We start from the raw sequence: 23,313 nt of genomic DNA, 5'->3' as shown, positions 1-23,313 counted from the left end.
TGATAACTACATATCGATGTTTTCCTTTAGGTTACATGCTTTCACAAAGGACTCAAATGAAAAAAGTACTCTTAGATAATGAACAGATTTTTAATGGCATCTAGAGTAAGGATACTTCTATAGGTCTTTCCTTCTTTGTTTCTTTAGCACTCTTTACCCGCACCTTAGATCAAAGCAGTCCCAACCAAGTCTCCAAGTCATGAAGGAGCTCCTCTCTGACAGGGATAAGATGGTTTTTGTTAAGTACTAGAGCAGAGGTAATTTGCTCTTCACTTTTATCTTGTAAAGCGTCAGGGCATAATGACAAGGGGTTTGCTTCTAACTACTTGCTGAAGCATGTGGACACAGTTAAACAGGAATATAAATGGGCAGTGGAAAGAACTCTAGTTTTTGTTTTAAAATATTGTAAAGCTGGCTCTTCTCGTTCATGATAAACACAAGCTGCTCTGTGGTTGAGACAACAGTACCACCTAGTGACGACATGGAGGACTCATCCATGTTTACTATTTGTCCGCATTGAGGTGATATATAGAAATGTATTAGGTCTAAGTAGACAGGTAATGTCTTATATCTTTACTGGTCTGCTGAGCCATAAACATCTTTCACATGCACTATACTGCGTGTAATGCTAAAGTAAACCTAAACTTCTGGCTGACTCTATAAAAGAAAAAAAAACATTCATCATGAGGGTAAAAAACACTTGTGAACTACTTTTAAGAAGTGAAAGACAGCGAACAATAGTTATGAACACAAATCTAACATTTGAACAAACAACAAGCTGTTAAGTAAGTATGTGAGTGCCTGGAGCCGATCCCAGCTGACATTGGGCAAGATTCTTGTTTTTTAATATGCCTGTCTTCCCTGTGGTGCCCCTACACTAGCAATATCAGCAATGGAAGTTAAGGAAACAGTTGCGTACACATCACTATCCTACACATTGTGTATTATCACAGAATACAACGTGTACAGCAAAACCTTTAGATCTTCATAATAATTTACAGTACTCTGGTTTGCTTCTTCCTCTGCTTCATCACCAGAGCTACCATTGATAACATTGATAACACCTGTGTTTACCTTCTGGCTTGTGTCAAAATGGCTGCTGTGAAAAAGGTCTATCCTGCATATAACTCAATGCTATCAGTACAGTAAGTTCACCTGACCATGAGGTAATGTGCAGTCGACTGAGTGGACGACTCGTGCGCCTTACATTAAAACCAGTATAACATAATACATTTACTATATACTTGTTAATACTAACTCCCACCAGCAGCATTTTTTGTATTTCATGATTTAATGCTACACATAAAATATGAACTTACCACATATACATGTGCGTAACACAATAGTATCAGTACAGAAACCAGTAGAGAAAACCTGTGTACTGCATGCTCCATGAGCTTGGCTTGAGATTGGTAAAGTAGCAACTCCACACTACAGTGCAATACACGATAAAACTTACATAAACACATTAAAATAAACATCGTGGCAACATTATTCACCAGAATACTCACCTAGTTTTAGCACTCCTCCACGTAGCCAGCGTCAGACTGAGGCCGGTTATTCACAGGTAGTGACAGCACTGAAAGGTCAAAGGTCACACAACAAAACTACAACTGACAAAATGAAAGCTACCCAAAAAGAAATATAAACAAGTTTGTACATGTAATATAATGATAATAAAATGTCAACAGAGATGGATTATTGGTAAAATAACATATATTACATATTACATGAGAGAGTGTGTTTTGACCTCATTAAAAGTGATGCGGCCGTCAGCGTCAGTGAAGTGCCAATAATAAGTTGAAGCTCATGCTTGGTACTCACCATTGGTATTGCTGTTATACAACTTAAATTAAATATATGATAAAAAGAAATGAACATTTTTCCTTCCAGTCTTTCCATGGAGATACACAGGGTCTGACTAATATGTGGAAAACACACCAGTCACAGCAGTAGACTCATATTTCTAATGGAACAGTTTTACTTAAAAATGACACTACTTTATGTATTGTTCCTATTTTATTTTCTTGTATTACACTATATTGTGTTTTGTACTACATTCTCCTGAGGAGGCATCAATTTAAATTTCCCACACGATGTATCAATAAAGGCGAACCATTCAGTGGAGAACACACATTGCAGTACCGTATTATCTGTAAAAGACAGGACATTGGTGCATCATACGGCTAGGAAAGCTCTTCTGTACATGCCACTGAAGCAGCACGTTGTGATAGAGACAATGATAGATCACCGGTCGCACAATTTGAACACACTGTTCAGTAGCATTAACTGTCAACTAATTTTTTTTCTACAAGGAATGAGTTAAAACTAAAGACGTACGCAGGTATGTTTAATTTGCATATAAATAAAGAACTTGTTGAATTGTGTAATTATATATATTTGTATATCTCTTCCAGTTTTTAGTTGGCTTTGTAACCAGTGAGGGATCCATATGATCTAATCATTAACAATAAGTAGAGGGAAGGCTTTTGTGAAAACTCTTTAGATGTCACTCAGCTTCTGATTGGTGGAGATATCTAAAGTCAAACCCATTTTTACTCTATATGCAAACACATTTTTCATCCTTAAAAAATAAATAAATACTGCACCAACTGACTGATCTGAAACAGATATCTAAGTGTAGATGTTCCTCTATGGAAAACAAATCTGAATTTAAATTAAACCCTGTGCTAAGAAATGAAACATTTATAGAGAAATTAAGCATGTTTTAGGAAACTGAACCTGTTCTAAGATCTGTACTATATAACTATATAAAAAAAACTATATAAAAAAGTAAAACAAATAGGAATTAAAATGTTATCAACATGAATAACTCGTTATCAGAAGAAAACATTTCAAAGGAAGGTTTAGTGGAGTGTTTTTCTCCTCTGTTGGATGTCCATGCATCTTTTCTCTCCCCCTCCCCTACTGAATGGGCAAACAGGGGAGGGGCGAGGCACACACACACACACACACACACACACACACGGCAGCATCCATTGCTGATGTCAGACCACAGACTCCAGTCATGTCGACCCTCCTCAGCACCATCATCTCCACGGCTTTTCTACAGAGACGTAAGTAACTCGGCTCCACCGTCGGTTGAATCCTTTTTCTCTCTCCCCCCTCCACCACCAACACCTCACCTCCAACTTCTCATTCTGCATCTGCCACTGGAATCTGTCTGTATCTACGGGGGTTTTCTCTTCTCGCTTAAGCAGTGATAACAAGCTTTCAGTATTTCCAACGGGGTCAGACTGGGATGTTTTGGTTGCGCAGCGGTGGATGTTGTCGGTAAAAAAAAAGAAGAAGAAGCCTCAGCAGTGACGCTGTGAGGAATATTCAAAATATACTAGACAAATGTCACCTAGGCCTACATGAGACAGAATGTGAAAGAGGACAAAATATCTCCAAGCCCGATGAGGTTGATGGAAACTCTCTTCAGTTCCACAGACGCACCATGCGGCGCTATAGAGATATTCCAGGATGATTATGAGCTGCATGTCGTACCATATCGTCAGGGTCTTCATTTGTATTCATTCCTTACTATAACATACAGAACAGGAACGTTTTCTATTGAGCGACGAGGTCCTGATGTAAAGCGTGGTGCGTTCAGATGTTTTCTGGAAATGTGGAAATGATGGGGGGGTTTGCGCCATGTTACTTGGGATCAGAGGAAACGCAGTGATATTTTAACCTCCATTTCATACACATGCATTCTGTAGGATTAGAGAGATAAACATTTCGGTTGCTCCAGTGTGTTGCTCCATCATGTAGTCCATTAGCAATCGTTTAAGTCATGGAGGCAACCGGCTGTTTCTCTAAAATATCATTAACTGGCAATGCGTAAAAAAAACAAACAAAAAAACAACAACAGAAGATTCAGAGTCAAAGACTAAAAAGAAGCTGGATGATAAAATCATCCATCTACTGAGTGATAAATAAAAAAAAGTTCCATGTTGGAAGCTCCTATGCAGGCTGCCATTGTTGAATTGATTTGGAAAGAAACTTAGAAAACAGGTTAAAATGTTGTTTTGTTATCATGCAAAGAACTAATCTGTGGAATCAGATTGTGTTAATACAATCAAACAAAATTCTGTACAAGTTTTGTAAGGGTATTGTTATGGCAACCAATATATTATATAACCAAATATTGGATCTATGTGTTTTCCTCCAATTTTCTTATTTTTCTCACTTTTTTTCCTCAAAGTTCATTTCATTTGTTTTCTCAAGATCTCAAGTTATTTGGGTCATTATTTGGAAATAGCAAATATTGTTAACTAGAGACAATGGGATCATTATTTCGAAATCTTGAGATAACGAAACTATGTTTTCTCAAGATAACAACAAAAACGGCATGACGTCATGTGTGATGGAAATCTCAGGCCTATTACATTTGATTCATTATCTCAAGATCTTGAATGAATTTTGTCATTATCTTGAGAAAACAAAGTTATTTCAAGATCTTGAGAAAATCATGCCGTTATCTCGCTTAGGGCTTCCGTACCATATGTTCCAAGTACATATGTTGTCTGTACATTACGAGACGCTTTGACCTGCCAAAACCAAAAGTTACACTGCCTGCATTGAGCAGCATCTGGGACACTGAACTGTCACTCAAAACTCATTAGCCAATGGGGGTGCACCACTGAAAACAAAAATTTAGGTGGCCTAAACGAGAGAGCCAACAAAGGAGACAAAAGTAAAATTGGTACGAAAGAAGCAAAGGAAACTGTAAACAAAAGCACAAACCAGAAGGTAAAATATCAGTAGTTTATAGGATTACACAAATAATTTGTTAGTGCTGGATTCATGTGGTTTCAGGCAGATGGTAGAATGGCTCAGACACATGGACATCCATCCATCCATCCATTATCTCCAACCGCTTATCCTCATCAGGGTCATGATAGGGCTGGAGCCTGTTCCAGCTGACTTTGGGTGAAAGGCGGGGTACATCCTGGGCAAGACACATGGACAGAAGCCCCCAAAATGCTTCCTGTTTCCCCATCTGCTTTGTGTCAGAGAGATGACTTTATGCAGTGACCTCCTAACCATATAGTGCTCATGCATTGTGAACAGGACGCACAGTATCAGTGCACACAGGTTCCTCAGTGGGCTGTCTGTTTGTCACTGGCTTTTCATTCTTCAACAGCTATCTAAATCTAAATCCAATCAATTTAGCTAACCAGGCCAGTTTTATAATCATTCTTCAACGTTTCACAATTCAGCTGATGTAACCTCAAACATGTCCACAATGGAAACCAAATTTGGAGGGCCATGGCTCAATGAGCAGCTCTGTAGGTTCTGTTTTCTTGGCAGAACTGAGAACTGTTTGACTTACAACTAACTATTTCATCAAAGCCGCAACGCTGTTAATTATGCATACCTTTAAGCCTTAATATAATTTGAACGAAAAAAAGAGACTCAGGCTGTAAACATGTTTACACTTTAACATGGGGACTTATGGAGGTTGACTTTTTCTGTAGCCTCATGTGGCTGTTCGAGGAACTGCAGTTTACAACACTTTATTAGACCAATCACACCTTTGCGTACTGTTACATCATTCACTGTTACAATCAGCTCTGTTTGTCTTAATACATAAGTAAGTACCATGGATCACGTTATAGCTGGTGAAGTCATTTGGACTGCCATAAATAGCAATAATGCTAACCTTCAGTGCTAAAATCTTTGTTTTAAAGAGGCTGACTGAATCTCACTTAGCCTTATCTGTCATTTTGTCCACACTACACTTTCCTCACCCTCTGAAATACTAAATCTAGCTGGAGGTGGGTGGTCTGCTCAGTCATTCTCCACTACAGCAGCTGGATAAAGTCCAAAAGAGGGAGATAAAGGGTTTGGAGAGCTGCGTGTACATGTGTGGGAGGAGAGGACAGAGGAAGACCTATAACACTACACTGTGTCTACCCAAGACCTGATTATAAATACATCTATTAAAATAAGGCACAAAAAAAAACATTTCTGTGATGTAGTTTGGGAGTAAATGCATTTATTCTTATCGCAACTTTTCAAATGAAAGTATTCTGACCCATACCAGCATTCGGGAGAGTTCCAGAAATGATTTTCATGTAAACAAATAACATAATCAATAATGTTTTCAATTAAATTTAGGTAACAATGAATTGTGACTAAGATACAGTACATGGAGAGTGGGACATTTTAGAGTGTAAAAGTAAACTTATCAGTGCTTTAATGGCGATACCAGTATATCTGTACGAACATACTTTGGCCAGTAAAATCGTCCTTTGCAAATGTAGATGAGGTTGAGACAAAGACATACGTGTACATTTTGAGAGAGGACATATTATCTACCACTGGGAACATACGCCTATTTTAAGACAATTTCGCTTAGGAGCCTTTCTAACTGAGTGAAATGACCCGGAAGTATTGACGTAGCCGCCACAATAATAGCTGTTCGAATTCTCAAACTGTTAAGGAAAGGAGCTTCAATGCTTCCTTTATTATCTCCTTCAGCATAGGATACACCGGACCATCCTTTACCAAAGGAAAGGAGGTAATGCCGTCCCACAATTCCTTGCAGCAGGGACAAAAAATTGATGCACCGTTTGGTCATTCACAACCAGAAACATAAGAAAGAAAACATTAATGTAGTTAAACAGTGTATATGAACATACCTGCTGACGTGATGAACGTTCACACACAGATTAAAAACTGTTTCGAACTGTAACATCCAGCGTCCTGCAGATCAACAAGTTACCGTTGCTGATTAATCATATATCTTTGCTATTACCTGCTAATATGTTTATATATGAGTTGACAGGAGGGTGAGCGACTTCTGTGACAGGTGGACAATATTCGTTTATTATTTGAATTCTGACATTGATAATGACGTCATATTTTTCACGGGGTTGTCCACGTTTATATTCCCTGCATTAAAAACACAGCAAGAACATCCCTGGTAGATATCTGGTGAGTATCTCAGATGCGCGTTTTGTAGTCCATCTTCTGAGCTTTGTAGTTTTACCACAGATCACGTCAATAACATTCGTCGCCGTAGTCTAGTTTAAGTGCAGTCGGATTCTCTGAACACCGCAGTCATGTTCTCCTGACTCCTTGTGACGTTTTCCATCGAGGTCGAGCAAAAGTGGTTAGGAAAGGACTTAGGAGCTCAGTTTTTTGACTATTTGACTGTTCCCAGAATTTTGAGTTTGTTCTGTGTTTCATGTTTTATTTTGTAGTTCTCCCCTGTCTGCGTCTTGTATTTCTACCTACTGCTTTTGTTTTCCTGACAGTTTTTTATTCTGTTCTGATTGGTGTCACCTTTGTAGCGTTGTCGTGCCTGATTTTGTGACACAGATGTATGTATACGAAAAGTATGTGTATGAGAACAAAGGAACACATACTTCAGACACAGAAACTAAGAGCTACGAGTCAGAAAGCCAACATTATGTTAACAAGATTCAAAGACAATAGCACTATGTATGGTTGACGAACAGTAAATAAAATCTGAAATTTGTATTTCATGAACAAAAACTTTTGGCTGCAGCCTGAAGTAGTAAGTAGCATAGTGAAGGGAAATGAGACGGTCGAGTATCACTACCTCTTGCTGCTTGTGGATATTCAGAATTTATTTCATTGTATAAATATAGAACACTGAACAGACAATTTCACTGGAACTACTTAGTCGGTGTAGGTTTTATCAGGAATTAATGGAGACCCTGCAGCTAGGCATGGTGTAAAGTAGTACAAATGCCACCTGTGGGAAGCTGGAGAAAGAAGTCATGTCCCAGACTTTCTGATGCTTAAATTATGTAATCTGTCATCTCCACTTTAAATTGGACCTTATTCTCAGGATACTGGCGCTATATGCAACCATTCATCCACGACAGGGGATGAACTGAGGTCTCCCTCCTAGAATCTCACTGGTTAACTTCGCAAAAGCCTGTCAAGGGCGTATTTTGCACAAAACGCATTCATTCTGTGAGTGATTCTGACAGGTGCTACTTGCGTCTATATAAAAACACAGCTTTATAACTTTATTCAGTGATTTTGGTGAAACAGGATCAGATTTTATGGAAGAAATATTTCCTGGGTTAACTGTTGCTAACTGAATCTCTCATTAGGAAGCATATCAGATGGACCTGACCAGGTTCGAGCACGGCCTCTGAGATGAACAGGGAATAGCATTATGCCACTGAGGTGATTTGCAGACTTTTCTGATGGAAAAATTGCCAAGTAAGCAAACCGCAGACTGTCGTTAGCTCACCGGAGTTAACCAAACGAAGTCCCCTGGAGATGCCAAGAGCCAAACCTGGCAAGCCTCGGTAGGCTACTGTATTCCCCTGCCAGACTTGGGTGGTTTTAGAGGTTGTGTTCAGTCCTGGGTCATGTTCACTGGAAAATTGATGCTGACACTTGACTGTAGCTGCAGTGCATACCAGTCGGGGTGTAATGCGCACCCACTGTTCCTCCCTATCTGACCGTTTTTATAGGAAACAAGGACATTTGTGGAAACAAATAGCACCCCGCTTTCAGTTTCAAGGGAACCTCAAGACCCAACCTGAGGATTTGTAAAGCTAAATTAAATAAATATGGAAAAAAGTTCTTTAAAAGACCTCATTTTCTTTACCTCCCTCCCACCTTTTCTCTCCCTGTTCTTTGATTCTGCCTCTCTTTTTCGCCTTCTCTCCATGTCACACTCATCTCTCTGTATCCTGTCACCCTCATTTGAAGTCTTGTTATCCCTTTGTCTCTTTCTGCTTTCCAGCTGACTGCTTACTGTGTATTCCTCCATTACACACACACACACACACACACACACACACACGCACACACACTGAATTAGATCGTAGCTGTCCTCACAGATATGGCGTCATGTCTTCAGTGACTCTTTCGCTCTTCTCATTGTTGCATAGTTGGCTGTTATCATGATTGAACTTCTTTCATGATGTTAAGTAATGTGTTTCTTTGTCAAGGTCAAAATGTCTTTTGGTGTAAATGTACACTTACAGATTGTATCTTCAACAGCAAAGTTTAAAACTTTTTGGACAGGAGTGCACTGCGCTAAACAACCTGAATACTGATTGGCTGGTAGCAGCCACGGTTTTGAGAATCCTGGGAATATTAGTGCAGTGTGTAAGGATGAATTATAAAAAATGACAAGGCTCATGACCAGTTAATTAGGAGCATTTACATGAACCGTGTTTCTGTTGCGGCTTCTCAACGTGAAATTTATGTGAGCTAGCTAGCAAGTGGCTTTATTTTGGAGGATCATTTGTCATCTAAATGGCTTGATTCGGCTCGTCATCGTTAAGTGTACATAATAAAGCAATGCAGAATCAACTGAAGGTCTCAAAATGCTTCAACAAAGTGCTCATCTGGTTGTTATCCTCATTTTGTACTACAAAGGCAGAAAAGATTTTTTGGGGACATTGAGACGGGATGGAACCAGCAGGAGAATCACAAAAGCTCTTTTCAAACCTCACCCCTATTTATTTATTTTTTTTCAAACTTCAGGAAGGTACCTCCAAAGCCACGGTTAATGTTTTCACAGTTGCCGAAATAGCACTGCTAATGACGGCCAAGTTGGATTTAAAGTGTAAAATTGGTGGAGTGCCCCTGTAATTTGAAAACACAAATCATTAGTTGGAGAGTGCAAATTCAAGTCCAGAAACAACAAGCTGAAACTGTGTTTTATAAAGGCCACATGGGTTCTTCGTTCTAGCCATGTTTTTGATAGAAAAAGAAATCCTACTAACAGACAGACAGACAGAATCAGGATGGTTAACATGATGTAGTACATGCCAGTAAAATGATGACTGAAACTATCATTTAAAAAAAGAAGCATAATTCCTGTGTTAAGCCTTTCTTTCTTTGTTCCTTGTGTCTACCCTTCCGGGGTCAGTCTGTAGTCACAGAAACAAAATTTCTTAACGTTGAAATGAAATGAACACTGACGCTTGCATTATCGCTATTGCTATGTGGTCATCACGGATTCCATAACTGCGCGCAATATGATGATGAGGCAATCCACTGGGTTTTGTGTTTTGACTGCAGGGGGTTGTGGGTAACCATCAATAAATTAAAACAACTATGCGATGAAGACATATGGCCCCACTCTGATCTGCCCTTGGCTGGTACTGTGTGTGTGTGTATGTGTGTGTGTGTGTGTGTGTGTGTGCTCCTGCAAAAACAATGGACTATAGAGCTGACTGAATTGAGATATAGAAGTAGAGCTAGATAGACACAAAGGCAGTGTGTGGGATGAACTGAATATGTGTGTGTGTGTGTGTTTGTGTGTGCGTGTGTGTGTGTGTGCGTAAGTGTGAGAGAGACATAGTCCGTGGGCTGTGAGAGTGGGAGTTATGTGCAGAGAGATGCTTTGACCTCTCTGCTGCTGCAGCTGCCTTTAGGCTCTACATATGCATGCACGCACACACACACACACACACACACACACACACACACACACACACACACACGCACACACAGCATAACATAACAACGTCATAACATATCAGTGAAGGAGAGTAAGGGAGAGCTAGATTTGTCAATTGCTTTCATTTGAAATGATCACTCTAGTATCCATTTTATTATTCTCTTCTGTTCTTTAGTAATATGCTCTTGCCCTTAACCAAGTGAACTGCTTCTTGCATTCGAGCACTGCACTGTGGCAGCTGCTGCTCCTTTACACAGATGCACAGGGCAGATTTGCTAATCAAGGTTAATTAACTATATATTCACTAACATGTCCTGGAAGCTAAATGACTAAATATGTCGATTTGTCACCTATAAAATATTTGCAGGTGGTGCAGTGGGGTTAGAAAACACTGAAGATGCGGTCGGTAGCGTAGTGGGTTAAGCGGCCGCCCCGTGTGTGGAGGCTACAGTCCTTGCTGCAGCTGGCCCCAGTTCAAATCCCGCATCAGACGGCCATGTACTGCGTGTCACTCCCTCTCTCTCTGCTTCCTGTCTATCTTCAGCTGTCCTATCATTAAAGGCATAAGAGGCCAAAAAAATTATCTGTGGTAAAGTACACGTGTATTTGTTATGACTGCATTACTTACAATCAAAAATGAGCAAGTCAACAACTTTGCCAACAGCCAAACGTCAAGCAAGTGCAAGTGCTCGACAGCTTGGCGTCTGTCTCTCAGCCTTTTATTGCGCAGCGCTCTCGACAACGACTAAAAGTCAGTCCCACATTTGCTTTTGTCTGAGCCCGGTTACGTTGCCTGGCTCACAACAATGGCTCTGAATCCCCTGTCTGCATTGGCACCATGGCCCCGGGCCTGAAAACCTCCTCTTCTTCTTCCTTGTGATCAGAAAAAATGCCTGTGGTACAAACACAGTAACTCTTCCTCCAGTGCTCCGAGTTTACAGTATGAGCAGTGGGAATGACAGAGACACCACAAGTCAGCGAAGCAACAAAATAAAAGCAATGCTAATGGAAAATGTACACAAAAATCATCGCATTGCAAAATCTGACAACAGGTGTAAAAGCATGATTAACACATTGTCGCTTGTGTCGTTTATCCTGCTGACACACACAGTACGTGCCTATGCTTGTGTTGGTGTGACACTTCTTTATGTAACATTTCTCCAGACCCCTCTCCTTTTTCCTCTCGTCTCTGTATGTTCATACAGTCACCGAGCCTCAGGAAAAACACAAGCTCTTCACCCGAGTGGAAACATTTTAAACTCTCATGGACGTGCCTGGCCACCAGGGGAAATATATTATTATGCACTTGTGTTGACGCATGTCGCCTCGAAAATTCACTTCACGTTCAGTCTGTTTAAGAAGTTTTGTGCTTCTACAACAACGTCACACGATCACTTCACAAGATTTGTGTCTTACGCTCTTATACTTCAAGGTATGAGAGCACACTGCCTGCTTCGTTACGCAAATGTTTAACACTGTATATATTATCGAATGAGGATTTCGTGCATGCATACGTGTGTGGCTGTTTGCCGCTGTATAAAGGAGAGGTACGGCTGTTATGAACCTTGTGTCAGATGTTCATGCATGAAATGTTAATGTGCTGCAGAGCTGCACGCTCCATCCTGCTCTCATCAAACTGCTGCTCATCTCTAATAGGTCGGCAACTGCAGAACGTTCTGCGTTAGGCTGAATGTAGTTTTCATCTTAAGTAGTCAGTCCTCCGTCTCAGCCAAAAAACATACACACTTCAAGTGTTCGGGCTTCCGAAGAGGCATTTAAAATCACTGTCATCTGGTCGATTGCGTGAAATACTTTTATTTCAATACAGTTTTCTTCTTGTCGCCTAGAAAGCTATTTCTCCCTCTTTCTCTCTCTCTGGCTTTGTGTCTAATGGGCTATGTGATTGATTGTGTGATTGAGTGTATAGGTGCTTGTATGATGCTGATTCAGGAAGGAGAAAATAAGATGGGCAGATTGTAAACAAACTGTGAGAGGTAGCCTCAACAGCAGTCCACAAACACACACACACACACTAACTGGCCATTTCGCCTCCACGGATCATAGAGTCATTAATCCTTACTGCCGGTTTGCAGGTGTAGTTTTGAAAAAATGAGAGTCTTCCTCTTCCTTTTTCACGGGATCAGTGTTCTGCCGTTACCATGGAAACCGCCAGTGAGAGGCAGGGGACGGAGAAGAGAGGATGTACTTCATAGTAGCAGATGGAACACTCCAAACCTTTGGCTGGCGGGCTCTGTAGGCTCCTGGCTGAAGTTTGAAAACACACACACACACACACACACACACACACACACACACACACCATCTCTGACTGTCACCTCTGCCAGCACATGGGGCTTGGCAGATTTATTGCCATTAGTGCCCCCGCTGTGCGAGGTGGAGAGTGCAAAGTGACTCACTGAGCTGACATGGCTACTAGCCTTTCTGTCTGCCTGGCCAAAGTCCAGTCTGTGTTTGCAGCACTATTATTTCCCTAAGACTAAACTGCGACTCTCTTTCCCTCTCCAGCTAACTGATGATGGATCTATTCCGCAGAGGAGAGCTGGGGCTGCTGGGAGGGGGAGAGGGCCTGAGAGATGATGTGGCCGTTTCCGGGATCAGCTGGTCAGCCAATCGGCTGCCAGACGACATGTACCCGGCGTCAGGATTGGCCCTCGCTGCCGCCTATCATGACATCAAGACCCGGCTGGCCAGTCTGGAGAGGGAGAACAGCAGCATCAAAAGGAAGCTCAAACACTACGAGGTCAAGGTGGAGAGCAGCACACACACACACACAGTATACACATAAAACAGAATACACAGAATGGGATACACACTTTGTTAAATGCTTTATTTTCTGGAGAGTCAATCTCTTCTCCCGTCCTCCAGTTTCCTATGATCAGTGAATTTGGAGAGGAGAGGATACTGTGCTGTTCCTGTGAGCCCATCGTCAAGGATACCAGTGTAATCCAATCAGAGACCACCAACCTACAACAGAGGATCAACTCTCTCACTCAGGAGGTACTCTGTAATATTATCAGTGCTGTACTTACCTTAAGAAAATGCAGAAATCAAAAATAAAACAGGTCAGAGTGGAACCAGGAGGTTGGTCTGTAAACTGTGACAGTTGTTTATAGCAGACAGTTGGGATTGAGTTGCTGCCCCAAGTCCCTGGGTCTTGTTCACGAGTGATGAGGAAAGTGGAGCATGAGATGGACTGGCGGGTTGGACAGTTGAGGGAAAGAGGGAGCAAATCTCTGGATTTTCCAGTCTTTCTACATCCATCTACTTTCCAGACCTCACCTATGGTCATGAGCTTTGGGTAGTGACGGAAAGCATGAGATTGCAGATACAAGGATCAGACACCCGGTCCAAAGGAGCCAGCTGACCTCATTTAGACTTCACTTCATGTATCTTGTGTCGATCAGATAATTATGGATTATCAAAAGTGTAAATGACAATAAACACATGCAATCATATAGAACTGTGTTGTTGTAGTGATCTGATCCCTGATCAGTTCAAACACTGAATGATTTGCAGTGGTGGGAAAGTTCACATTGAACAAGGCCGAGCCCAAGTTCAGTTTGCAAAGATTCAAAAAAACAGTTTGCCTTCATTTCTTCTGTTTTGCCAAAGGAGCTGCTTCACAAAATGATGATTCCATGCGATCATCATTCACTTAATGAGCCATCTTTCCACCGACCTTCTCTCTTGTTCTCTCAGTGTTGCGCTCGTCTGGAAAATGAAAGTTAACTCACATGAGAGATGCTGGCGCAATATTAAGTTACAACAGCCGTTATAAGTTAGTGTGACCATATTTTCAAACACCTAAAGCAGGACCCTAAGGTTTTGTGCACACAAAATAGTTGAACATGATCATTGATAAGCTGCTTTAATATATAAATATAATCACCTGACTGTATGATGATAATTTTACTGTTAAAAAGACAAAAAGTTGGGTAGCAAAACCAGAACTTGGCATGGAAGGGACCATTTTCTCCATTGCCTAAGCACCTATGCACCATACATGTCAGTCAGTCCTATGGTTGGTTTATCCCAGCTGGCTTATAGCATACTATGTGATTTAAGCACAGTGGCTAACTAGCTTATTTTCTAAAGGGCACTAATTTACTTCGTATGACTTTTAGCACCTTATTTAGCTCCTGAGAGGTTACACCTGTGAGCCACTAAACCCACACAGCTGGATTTATTGCAAGTGAAATGACACATTACACACCCTGTTACACCTGTAGCCTGAGCAATCCAACACAGATTGCATCCACAAATCACTCGGTGACTGTGTAGTCTGATTAGTGGGTGCGTCTCAGTATGTTGAATGCATCACCACTGAAATGCAACTCTGGATACAGTAGCACGTTCAGCCTATTGCTGTAGTCTGGTGCAAGAGCTGCAATCCACAGCACTGTTTTACTGTGAATCACAGCTGAACTGACAGTCACTACAGACACACTGTCAGTCACCAGTGAGGAGAGGAAAGACACCAGTACTCTGGTTTGACTCAACCAGTGCAGCTCAAAAAGTCACAAAGATTTATTGGTGCATCTACTGAACACCTCTACAAGGATGCGGCTGGAATTGCAGGCTGGTCTATGATAGGCCTTCGATTGGAATGAATGGATTATCCAACTGGGCCGTCGACTCTGAGCGGCTGTTACTCTATGTTGTGAATGAACGAGTGCCTTCATTTGGATTTTATCTGGATACTAGACACTTAAAATGTAAATGGGGCCTATGTTGATATCAATTTTGCAGATTTCGTGGAATCTGTTTTCCCAAATATAAAAGCCAAGTTGCAGATCAAACACAGTTATGCAGCAAAATCTCTCTGTCTCAGCTGCAGAAGAGTAAAGAGAGAGAGGAGAGGTTGGAGGAAGTCATCCAGGCTTACGAGAAGATACACTTGGAGAAAAGCAACGTCCAGAGAGACCTAGATAAGATGGTAAACACACACACACACACACCAGTGTTTCCTTGGAATAAGACTTTAAGCTACAATGTCAAGTGGCAATTTGAGTTTCACTTTCACATATGTGTTTGTGTGTGTGTGTGTATCAGACGACTCTAGCAGAGCAACATGTGGACCGGATCCACAGTCTGGAGTCCGCCCTCAGGCAGAGAGAAACTTCCCTTCAGAAACTGAGCGTTCAGCTCCGCAGCAAAGACGCACTTCAGTCTCAACTTCATGCCAGCCTGGACGTACCCAGAGGTGGGTTCTGTTTGGATCATGGTGGTATTAGCAGTCTTAAGAGGGGAAAAAACATATATACATTAGACTCCATAAATGAAGTTGGGGTGGAGGAGGATGTTAGCAAAGCTGACATCCATCATGAACAACTCCTCTCACCACCTACATAAGAGTGGGGGGCCTTACACAGCTCCTTCAGCAACAGTCTGCTACTCTGACTGCTACTCCCACTATGTGAGAAGGAGCGCTACCACAGGTCCTTCATTCCAACAGCTGTCAGACTCTTTAACACCAGCATGACTTTCTTCAGCTTGACTTTTTTCTATATATTTCTTATTTCGTTTAATTTCTTATCAACCTTGTGTACACAAGCTGCTGTTTAGGAATTTAAGTTTATTCTCCCTTTCATATCGTAGAGAATTTTTGAAACAGAGTAGACTGAAGCTGTTGTGTCTCTACTCCTGTCAGAGGGCCGCGGGCCAACGCTGCAGAGCTCCCGCAGTCTTGACGCCCTGTCAGACCTGAAGCTGCAGCGACTAGAGGCTGAGCTGGAGGGGGCACGGCACCAGGCCGAGGGAGCCTGTCAGAGGGAGAAGGAGCTGAGGGCCGAGCTACAGAGGTTGCAGCAGGAGGTAGACCAGCTGCAGGAAGCACAGAGACAGGTGGGTTAATCCACGACTGAAAATATTCCCTGTCAATAATAAAATGAAGCATATATAGAAAAAGAAACATATGTTTATATATGCACAGAAATGTGCTGTGATAAGTTGTTGAGGCCTAACCATAGCTCTGTGTCTGCCTGTCTGTCTGCCTGTCTATCTGTCTGTCTGTCTGTCTGTCTGTCTGCCTGTCAGTCACAGGACTTGTCCCCACACTGTGAACACTGTGACGTAGAATGGATAAAGAAAGCCGGGGACGAACAGTGAGTCTCATTTTGCTGTCAGTTTACCATATGTGTCAGTTTCTTTATATGCATTTATTCATACAGTCACTGTCTTTATGTTGCAGGGTCAACCTAGCGTTAGCCTACACTGAGCTAACAGAGGAGTTGGGTCGAGTTCGTAATCTGGCTGTGAAACAGAGCGACCTTCTTCGACATGTCTCACAAGAGCCCGGTAGGTCACCTGAGTGGACTTCTTGGTATCATTAGATATATAAGAGTTGAGAAAAATGTTTAGCGGACCCAAAATGCAAACCCCAGTCTCTGACCAGTAATACATACTGTAAACATCCCAGACATTTTGTGATGATGCATTCAAGTTATGTGTTGTAGGAGTGTCTTTATGTCTCCTGAAGATTCAAAACTAGGGATAACTAAAAATAAGGGGTGGGATGGAATCCTCATGATTTTCCTGGAAGAGTCACGTTTTTTGTTACCCTCTCTCTTTTTCCTTCTGGGGTCACAATTCTCCCATATTTCTCCCAGTTTATGACCAATTTTCACAAGCTTCTTTCCCTTTCCTGTTTGTGGCGCTGTACTGCCCAAATATAACAGACTTAGACGTGATACATGATGTGGTCAGAGTGGAGCAAGGAGCATTTACCATTCTCTTTGTTTTTTCTCTCTTCTTCCTCCAGTCTCTCATCCTCCCCCCGCTCCCCAGCGTCTCTCCCCTACCTCCCCCCAGCGTCCCCCACTCTCCCCTGACAGGCTCCTCCCCACCGCCTCTCCTCCCCTGTCCCCAAGCGGCGGCCCTGCCTCCTACTCCCATCAGCCAACTAGCAGCCGTCTACGAGCAAAGTTCCAGGGTCGACGTAGTTACTCAGAGGTGAGGCTGGATTTTTGCTGTAACTTTAGCCATACAAATTTGCTGCAGAGACAAGTCCTTTAACAAGTCCTCCTCCATTCCTGCCTCTAGGTATCTGACCCGTCAGCCATCCAGAGAGCCCCAGCTCGTTTGATGAGAGATCCAGTATCCACCCTACCGAAGCCCAGGCCTCTCCTGGGAGAGTTGCAGGGTTATGGATTACAAACCAAACCTCAACTCCGTACCGCCTTGGTAGGCCTGGTCAGACCGGCCTCGGCTCACGGAGCTGGAGGCGAGAGGGGAGGAGGAGGGGGAGGTGAAAGAGGTGGGGGCAGCAGTCTGAGCAACAGTCCTCATCACTGTGCTCTCGATCTCGGCTTCCCTCTGGCAGCTGAGGTGAGATTGAGATGTACTCTTATTAAGTGTCTCCTCATTGTTTCTCAGTACTCATTACACGTTCTCATAGTAATGACCTGATTTATACCAAAATCCTATTGGAAAAAACACCAAAAACACTCGCAGTTGCTATTCAAGTTCATCCCAAAGGTGTTGCATGAGGTTGAAGTACAGGACTGTGCAGGCTAGTCAAGTTCTTCTTGCAGCTGTAGTTTGTGATGTGCACAAAGGTACATAGTGCAAGAACAGGAGTACAGTACAGGTCACTTCGAGTGATACCATTCAACTCGAAGCCCCCCTCTAGTTGATCTGGGTCCCTTGGCACATTATTTGGCAATTGTTAAAAATCTAGGGGTAAAAGTGGACGCCGATCTTAAATTTGACAGCCAGATTAAAGCTGTGGTAAAATCCAGCTTTTTTCAGTTAAGGCAGCTGACAAAAATAAAACCACTCCTTCAGAGACAGCACTTTGAGGCAGTTATCCACGCCTTTGTGACCACTCGGCTTGACTATTGCAATGCACTTTATTTGGGGGTTAGTGGGTCCTCGATCAGTCGTCTTCAGCTGGTCCAAAATGCTGCTGCACGTCTTTTAACTGGCACAAGCAAATTTGAGCACATTTCACCGATTTTAGCTTCACTCCACTGGCTCCCTGTCCATTTTAGGATTCATTTTAAAGTTCTCTTATTTGCTTTTAAGGCCTTGAATGGCCTTGCCCCACCCTACCTCTCTGAGCTGCTGCACCCCTACATGCCTAGCCGTTCTCTCAGGTCAGCTGACCAGCTGCTCTTGACTGTCCCTAAAGCTAGACTTAAGCTCAGAGGAGATCGAGCATTTGCCGTTGCAGCCCCGGAGCTCTGGAACAAATTGCAGCTGCACGTGAGACAGGCCTCTTCTCTGTCTCATTTTAAAACCCTTCTTAAAACCCACCTCTTCTCTTTGGCTTTTAACACCATGTAGATGGTTGATTTTATGTGCATACATGCTTTTTGTTATTTACGTACTTATTTTTGTCTATTTTTTATTTATTTTATCTAGTGCCTTTTATTCATTTTATTTTTATTGTTTTCTACCTTCTTTTATCTACTTGATGTTTTGTTGTGTTTCTATATTGTTATTCATTGTTTTCTATCGTATTGTGCAGCACTTTGGAAACCCTGTGTTTGCTAAAATCATGCTATATAAATAAAGTGGATTGGATTGGATTGGATTGATTACAAGTAGGTGTAGCCTGATTTGAAATCTGTTATGTTACGGACTTTCAGAGACTACAAGGCTGTATGCTTCACTTTGACTTGAGTTTACTTTATTGCCATTCTTAAAAACTGTTTTTAATCTATGTTTTCAGAAGCAGCCATGTTACCAAAGCGAATCCTGATAGATAATGTTTGTGCACATTCCACAGTTTCCTGTTTTATTTTGTAATTTTCCCCTCTCCTCATGTCTGTAACTTTACTTCCTGCAATTGTTGGGTTTCCCACCAGTTTCGATTGTCCCACCCTGATTATTTTCACCTGCGTCTTGTTATCTTGCCTTTACTTGTGTATTTAGTGCGTGAGGTCCTTGGTTTTGTTGTCTGTGTCAAGCATTCATCTCTGTGTTTGGGGATATTTGCTTTTCTGGATCTTACCTTTGCTTTTGGGTTTCTTGACCTATGTTCTGCTTGCTGTAATTTTTCTGATTTGTGTTAGTGTCTCCATTTGGGCTGTTCCTTGAGTTACCTTGCTTGCACAACTATGACAGAACCATCAGTCAATGGCACTTGAGTTTCAAATTCAATCAGCCATTTTGGATAGGTGCGAATAGCCATATCACTGCATCATTGGGGGTGGCAGTAGGTCATTCCGTAGGGACTTGACTTGGGAAACGGAGGGTGGCCGGTTCAAGTCCAGCATGGTTAGTACGGAGGGTGGACTGGCAGCTGGAGAAGTACCTTGAGCAAGGCACTGTACCCTTAACTGCGACCAAGGCGTCATTACGTGACTACCCATCACTCCCTGAACCACTTATTTGTTGTATTTTGCCACAACAGTTCATCTTCACTAGGTTTGCCACAAATACTTGCTTGCCTGAAGAATGAATAAAATACTCCACCATCGCAGAGAGCCATGAACACATCACCTTCTACATCTCATTCTTTATAATCATTAAAAACTGTAATATTTTTCATCTACCCCTTTTCCAGGTACATCACTTCTGTCGGCTTGACAACCCGCCTGAACCCACCCCACTGGTGACCCCACCGCAGTCCTCTGATGACGAAGAGGTGATGTTGATGATAACGATGCGTGTGTCTTCTCAACGCATTAAAGTAGAGTTATTCATATTGACGCATGTGTGTGTTGTGTACAGGATGTATGTACGTATCTATCGCCGGCTGCCAGCCCGCCTCGGACACTCGGCGCAATTGGGATTGGCTTGTCGTCTCCTAGGGAACAGCCCCTACACCCTTCATTCCCGTCTCCTAGGAAACAGCCCCACCATCCCTCCTTTTCAGCCCCGGAGGGTCCTGCCACCCTCTCCTGCCATCTGCCTCCCTACATGAACACTGAGCATGCTCAGTCATGGCCGTCCATTAACGTGAGTGGAAAACAATGAAGAGAATTCCATCAAGCAACTAATGCCTGCAGTCCTTGTAGGGAAACGGGCAGCCAGACAACAATACAAAATGAACAATTCACACCAGACCGCCAAACACTGTGGCACTGTAAACAGAAATGAATGATGATGAAGAGGCTCCATAGTGTACATTAGAACTTTCTGAGACTGAGAAACATCCTGTGTGACTAAAAATCAGAAGTATGATGGTCCATACTGAAAGAAAAATTGTGTGTGGGCAGTTTGAAAACAGGACAAGCTGACTTAGTAACTTTAGTAACTTGTAGCACTTTATCTGAGCCTAATTCTGTACTGTAAAGCTGCAATATTTGAACTTTTTTGTCAGTCTGGGCAAATGAATCCATACGAGCAACACTGACGTTATGTTATTAAAGCTATAATAATAGCAATAACAAAACAGAGCAACAATAAACAATTATCCCAAATATTGAACCCCAAAACTGCAGGAAGTTTGCGTCAAACAAGCGATTTCAGCAGATTATTATTTTTAGGAACCTTTCATTCAAATGAAATGAAGGCTCTGTGAATATAGGTTGTGTTCGGCGTGTCTAAGAGACTTTTTTAAACGTTATGTCTTTAATAATAATCTAAAAGTTAAAAGTTTCATTTATTTTTCTTTTCAGAAATTAATAGAAAAACTCACATGAAGCTTTGGCACCCCCTGGTGGCGGGTCAGAACCCCCCCCTAGGTTGGTTTGGATTAGATTCTGGGATTTTGCTGCATTTTGACTCTCGTGTCTTTCTCTGTCTGCAGTTATGGATGGAGTCAGAAGAGAGTGCTGTTCGTAACTGTCCTCTGTGTCAGCTCACCTTCCCAACTGGATACCCTGACGATGCCCTGATCAAACACATCGACTCCCACTTGGAGAACAGCAAGATCTGACTTTCTTTTATCAAATCCATTTTGACATGAGATGGACACCAGGCCCACCTTGATTGTTTTATATTTAGGTTTTGTTCAGCAATAGTCTGATGAGCCTGCATGCTTTCTTTCTATGGACCTTGCCCAGTACTTCTGGTACATGCCTTGGGGATTACATCCCTTGCTCAAGGGACACTTCCCTCTGCCCTTCTATCCAGATTGTGGAATCTAACCAGCGACCTTCCAGTTACAGAACAGGTTCAAGTAGTCATTACTTCATTTCCAGGTTGTAAATATCTTTTTCTTCACCAAAGACATGCGTGCATCACCTCAAACATCTCACAAAGCTCCATATCGACAAATCTGGATAAAACGGTGTTTCTTCTCTTTTCACAAGCAAACTCTTCGTTTGTACTTAGAGATATAGAAAAGACAATAGTGCTGTATCTCTCGAATGCAGAGGTAGGAGCTGCTGCAACTCTATTGGTCGTGTTGCGTATGCTGGTCTGAGAGCAGCTCTGGAGACAGACGACACGCTGGAAACGTCCAACACATACAGTGTTTTCATCGTGCGCTAGACCACCTAGATGTCACAGGTCTCAAGGTTCTTATGGTTTGTGGAGCATTAAAATTAGATAATAGAAATCGTCTGCAGAAGTAAAAAACTTTTATTTGAATGGGACGATAAAATGAATACCTTGTGGTCCAATGCATAGAACAATTTAGAAATCTATTTAAAGGACCAATCGAAAGGCTCCAAATCAAACAATGTGTAAACTCAAGAGTGTGAAAGGCTCCCAAGGTAAAAACGTAACTGAGCACCTACTGCCATCTCCTGCTGTGGTAATGAAAGTGCCTTGGTTAAACCACAACTCTTTTCCTCATAACTGCTACATATGATCTTCAATATGATGCCATAAATACGGGAACATGTCGCATAATGAGATATCTCAAAGATCAATTACGATCTGATATTTAGTCAGAAAAATGATCTCATCTACTCTCATAATTGATCATTTAAATACACATGTCATATTTATAATTTTGTATCTCATAATTATACGTTTCCTGAATTATAAGATAGTATTTAAAGTTATTATTAGCCCAGGGGTTTTATTTTATTTCGTTTTTTATCTAATAATTCTGACTTATGAGACATGCCATCATATATTTGGTTAGTTTTAATATTTCTCACATTAGAGATCACTTAATGATATTGCCTTCTTATTGTCTTCTTATTATTAATTATAAAGTTCTAGATACAGTAGTGGTAGCTTTTTATTAATTTGATATATCTTATATTTATGATTTTGTTTCATATCATAAGATAGTGTCTCATAATTTTTGAAAACTTTGTCTTATCTGACTTATCTAGTAAGTATGGATGTACAATATTGTAATTATTCTTAGAATTACAAGACCCAACATCATCAAATTTATGAGATATAAACTTTTTACTCCTTAATTATAATTTTGTCATAATTACAGCATGAGATAGTCCTAATTATGACATTTTATCACATAATTAGAGGTACTAAGTCATTATGTCGATAAACTTTTTGTCATATTATGATTCTTTTAAAAAGTGTATGCATCTATAAGGACGTTTTCCAGAAATGACAGCATAACAACATGTTTCACAGTCCAATTCCACATTACATTGTGCACCTGGAGGACACACTCGTGAGTTTACGTATGTTTTTTGGAGAAATGCAGCTCTGCAGGTTCCTGCTGTACTGATAAGACAGTAGAAGACTGCGATGAGCTATCTGCAGTGACGCCAGAGAGATAGCACATCGCTCATCACTTCCTTTGCATCCGGGCTGCTGACCTGAAAAGACCTGGACTCTTATGGAGAAACTATGGGCAGATATTTGTAGAGACTGAAACTGATTTTCTTTTTTTCTTTTTTTAGCTATTATTGTTTTAAGGATGAAAGCCAAACTTATCAAGCAAAAAAATAGAATCTAATATTAATGAAGCAAAAATAATTTGCATTGTCTACATAACGAGGAATACGTCTGACTCTTGTTCAGATGGATTTACAGTATGATGAGCAGCAGCTAAG

At 41.6% G+C, this 23,313-nt stretch overlaps 1 protein-coding gene across 3 annotated transcripts; it reads left to right on the top strand.

Annotated features, from left to right (window-relative positions):
- Positions 1 to 2,955: 2,955 nt before the first annotated feature.
- LOC104927161 (TANK-binding kinase 1-binding protein 1) lies at positions 2,956 to 22,349 on the top strand. 3 transcript variants are annotated; one of them, XM_019257035.2, is made up of 13 exons: positions 2,956 to 3,077; positions 12,944 to 13,178; positions 13,304 to 13,435; positions 15,270 to 15,374; positions 15,491 to 15,641; positions 16,089 to 16,282; positions 16,475 to 16,542; positions 16,629 to 16,735; positions 17,199 to 17,389; positions 17,480 to 17,764; positions 19,950 to 20,030; positions 20,117 to 20,344; positions 21,138 to 22,349. In XM_019257035.2, the coding sequence occupies exons 2-13, from the start codon at positions 12,951 to 12,953 to the stop codon at positions 21,264 to 21,266; spliced, it is 1,899 nt and encodes a 632-aa protein (XP_019112580.2). In that variant the 5' UTR covers positions 2,956 to 3,077; positions 12,944 to 12,950; the 3' UTR covers positions 21,267 to 22,349. The 3 variants fall into 3 exon arrangements, with proteins under 3 accessions (XP_019112580.2, XP_027140668.1, XP_019112579.2); XM_027284867.1 differs by having other exon boundaries at positions 12,944 to 13,184; positions 16,481 to 16,542; XM_019257034.2 differs by having other exon boundaries at positions 12,944 to 13,184.
- The last annotated feature ends 964 nt before the right edge of the window (positions 22,350 to 23,313 follow it).

Source organism: Larimichthys crocea, chromosome XII (assembly GCF_000972845.2).
Source record: "Larimichthys crocea isolate SSNF chromosome XII, L_crocea_2.0, whole genome shotgun sequence".
NCBI classification, from domain to species: domain Eukaryota; kingdom Metazoa; phylum Chordata; class Actinopteri; family Sciaenidae; genus Larimichthys; species Larimichthys crocea.
This window is presented reverse-complemented; position numbering and strand designations above follow the sequence as displayed.

Excerpts from the sequence above, each read along its gene's own strand:
- LOC104927161 (XM_019257034.2), top strand. The coding sequence starts at position 12,951 with ATGATGGATCTATTCCGCAGAGGAGAGCTGGGGCTGCTGGGAGGGGGA. Across the intron at positions 15,375-15,490 it reads AGAGAGACCTAGATAAGATG|ACGACTCTAGCAGAGCAACA; the intron begins GTAAACACACAC and ends TGTGTGTATCAG. Across the intron at positions 16,543-16,628 it reads AAGAAAGCCGGGGACGAACA|GGTCAACCTAGCGTTAGCCT; the intron begins GTGAGTCTCATT and ends TTTATGTTGCAG.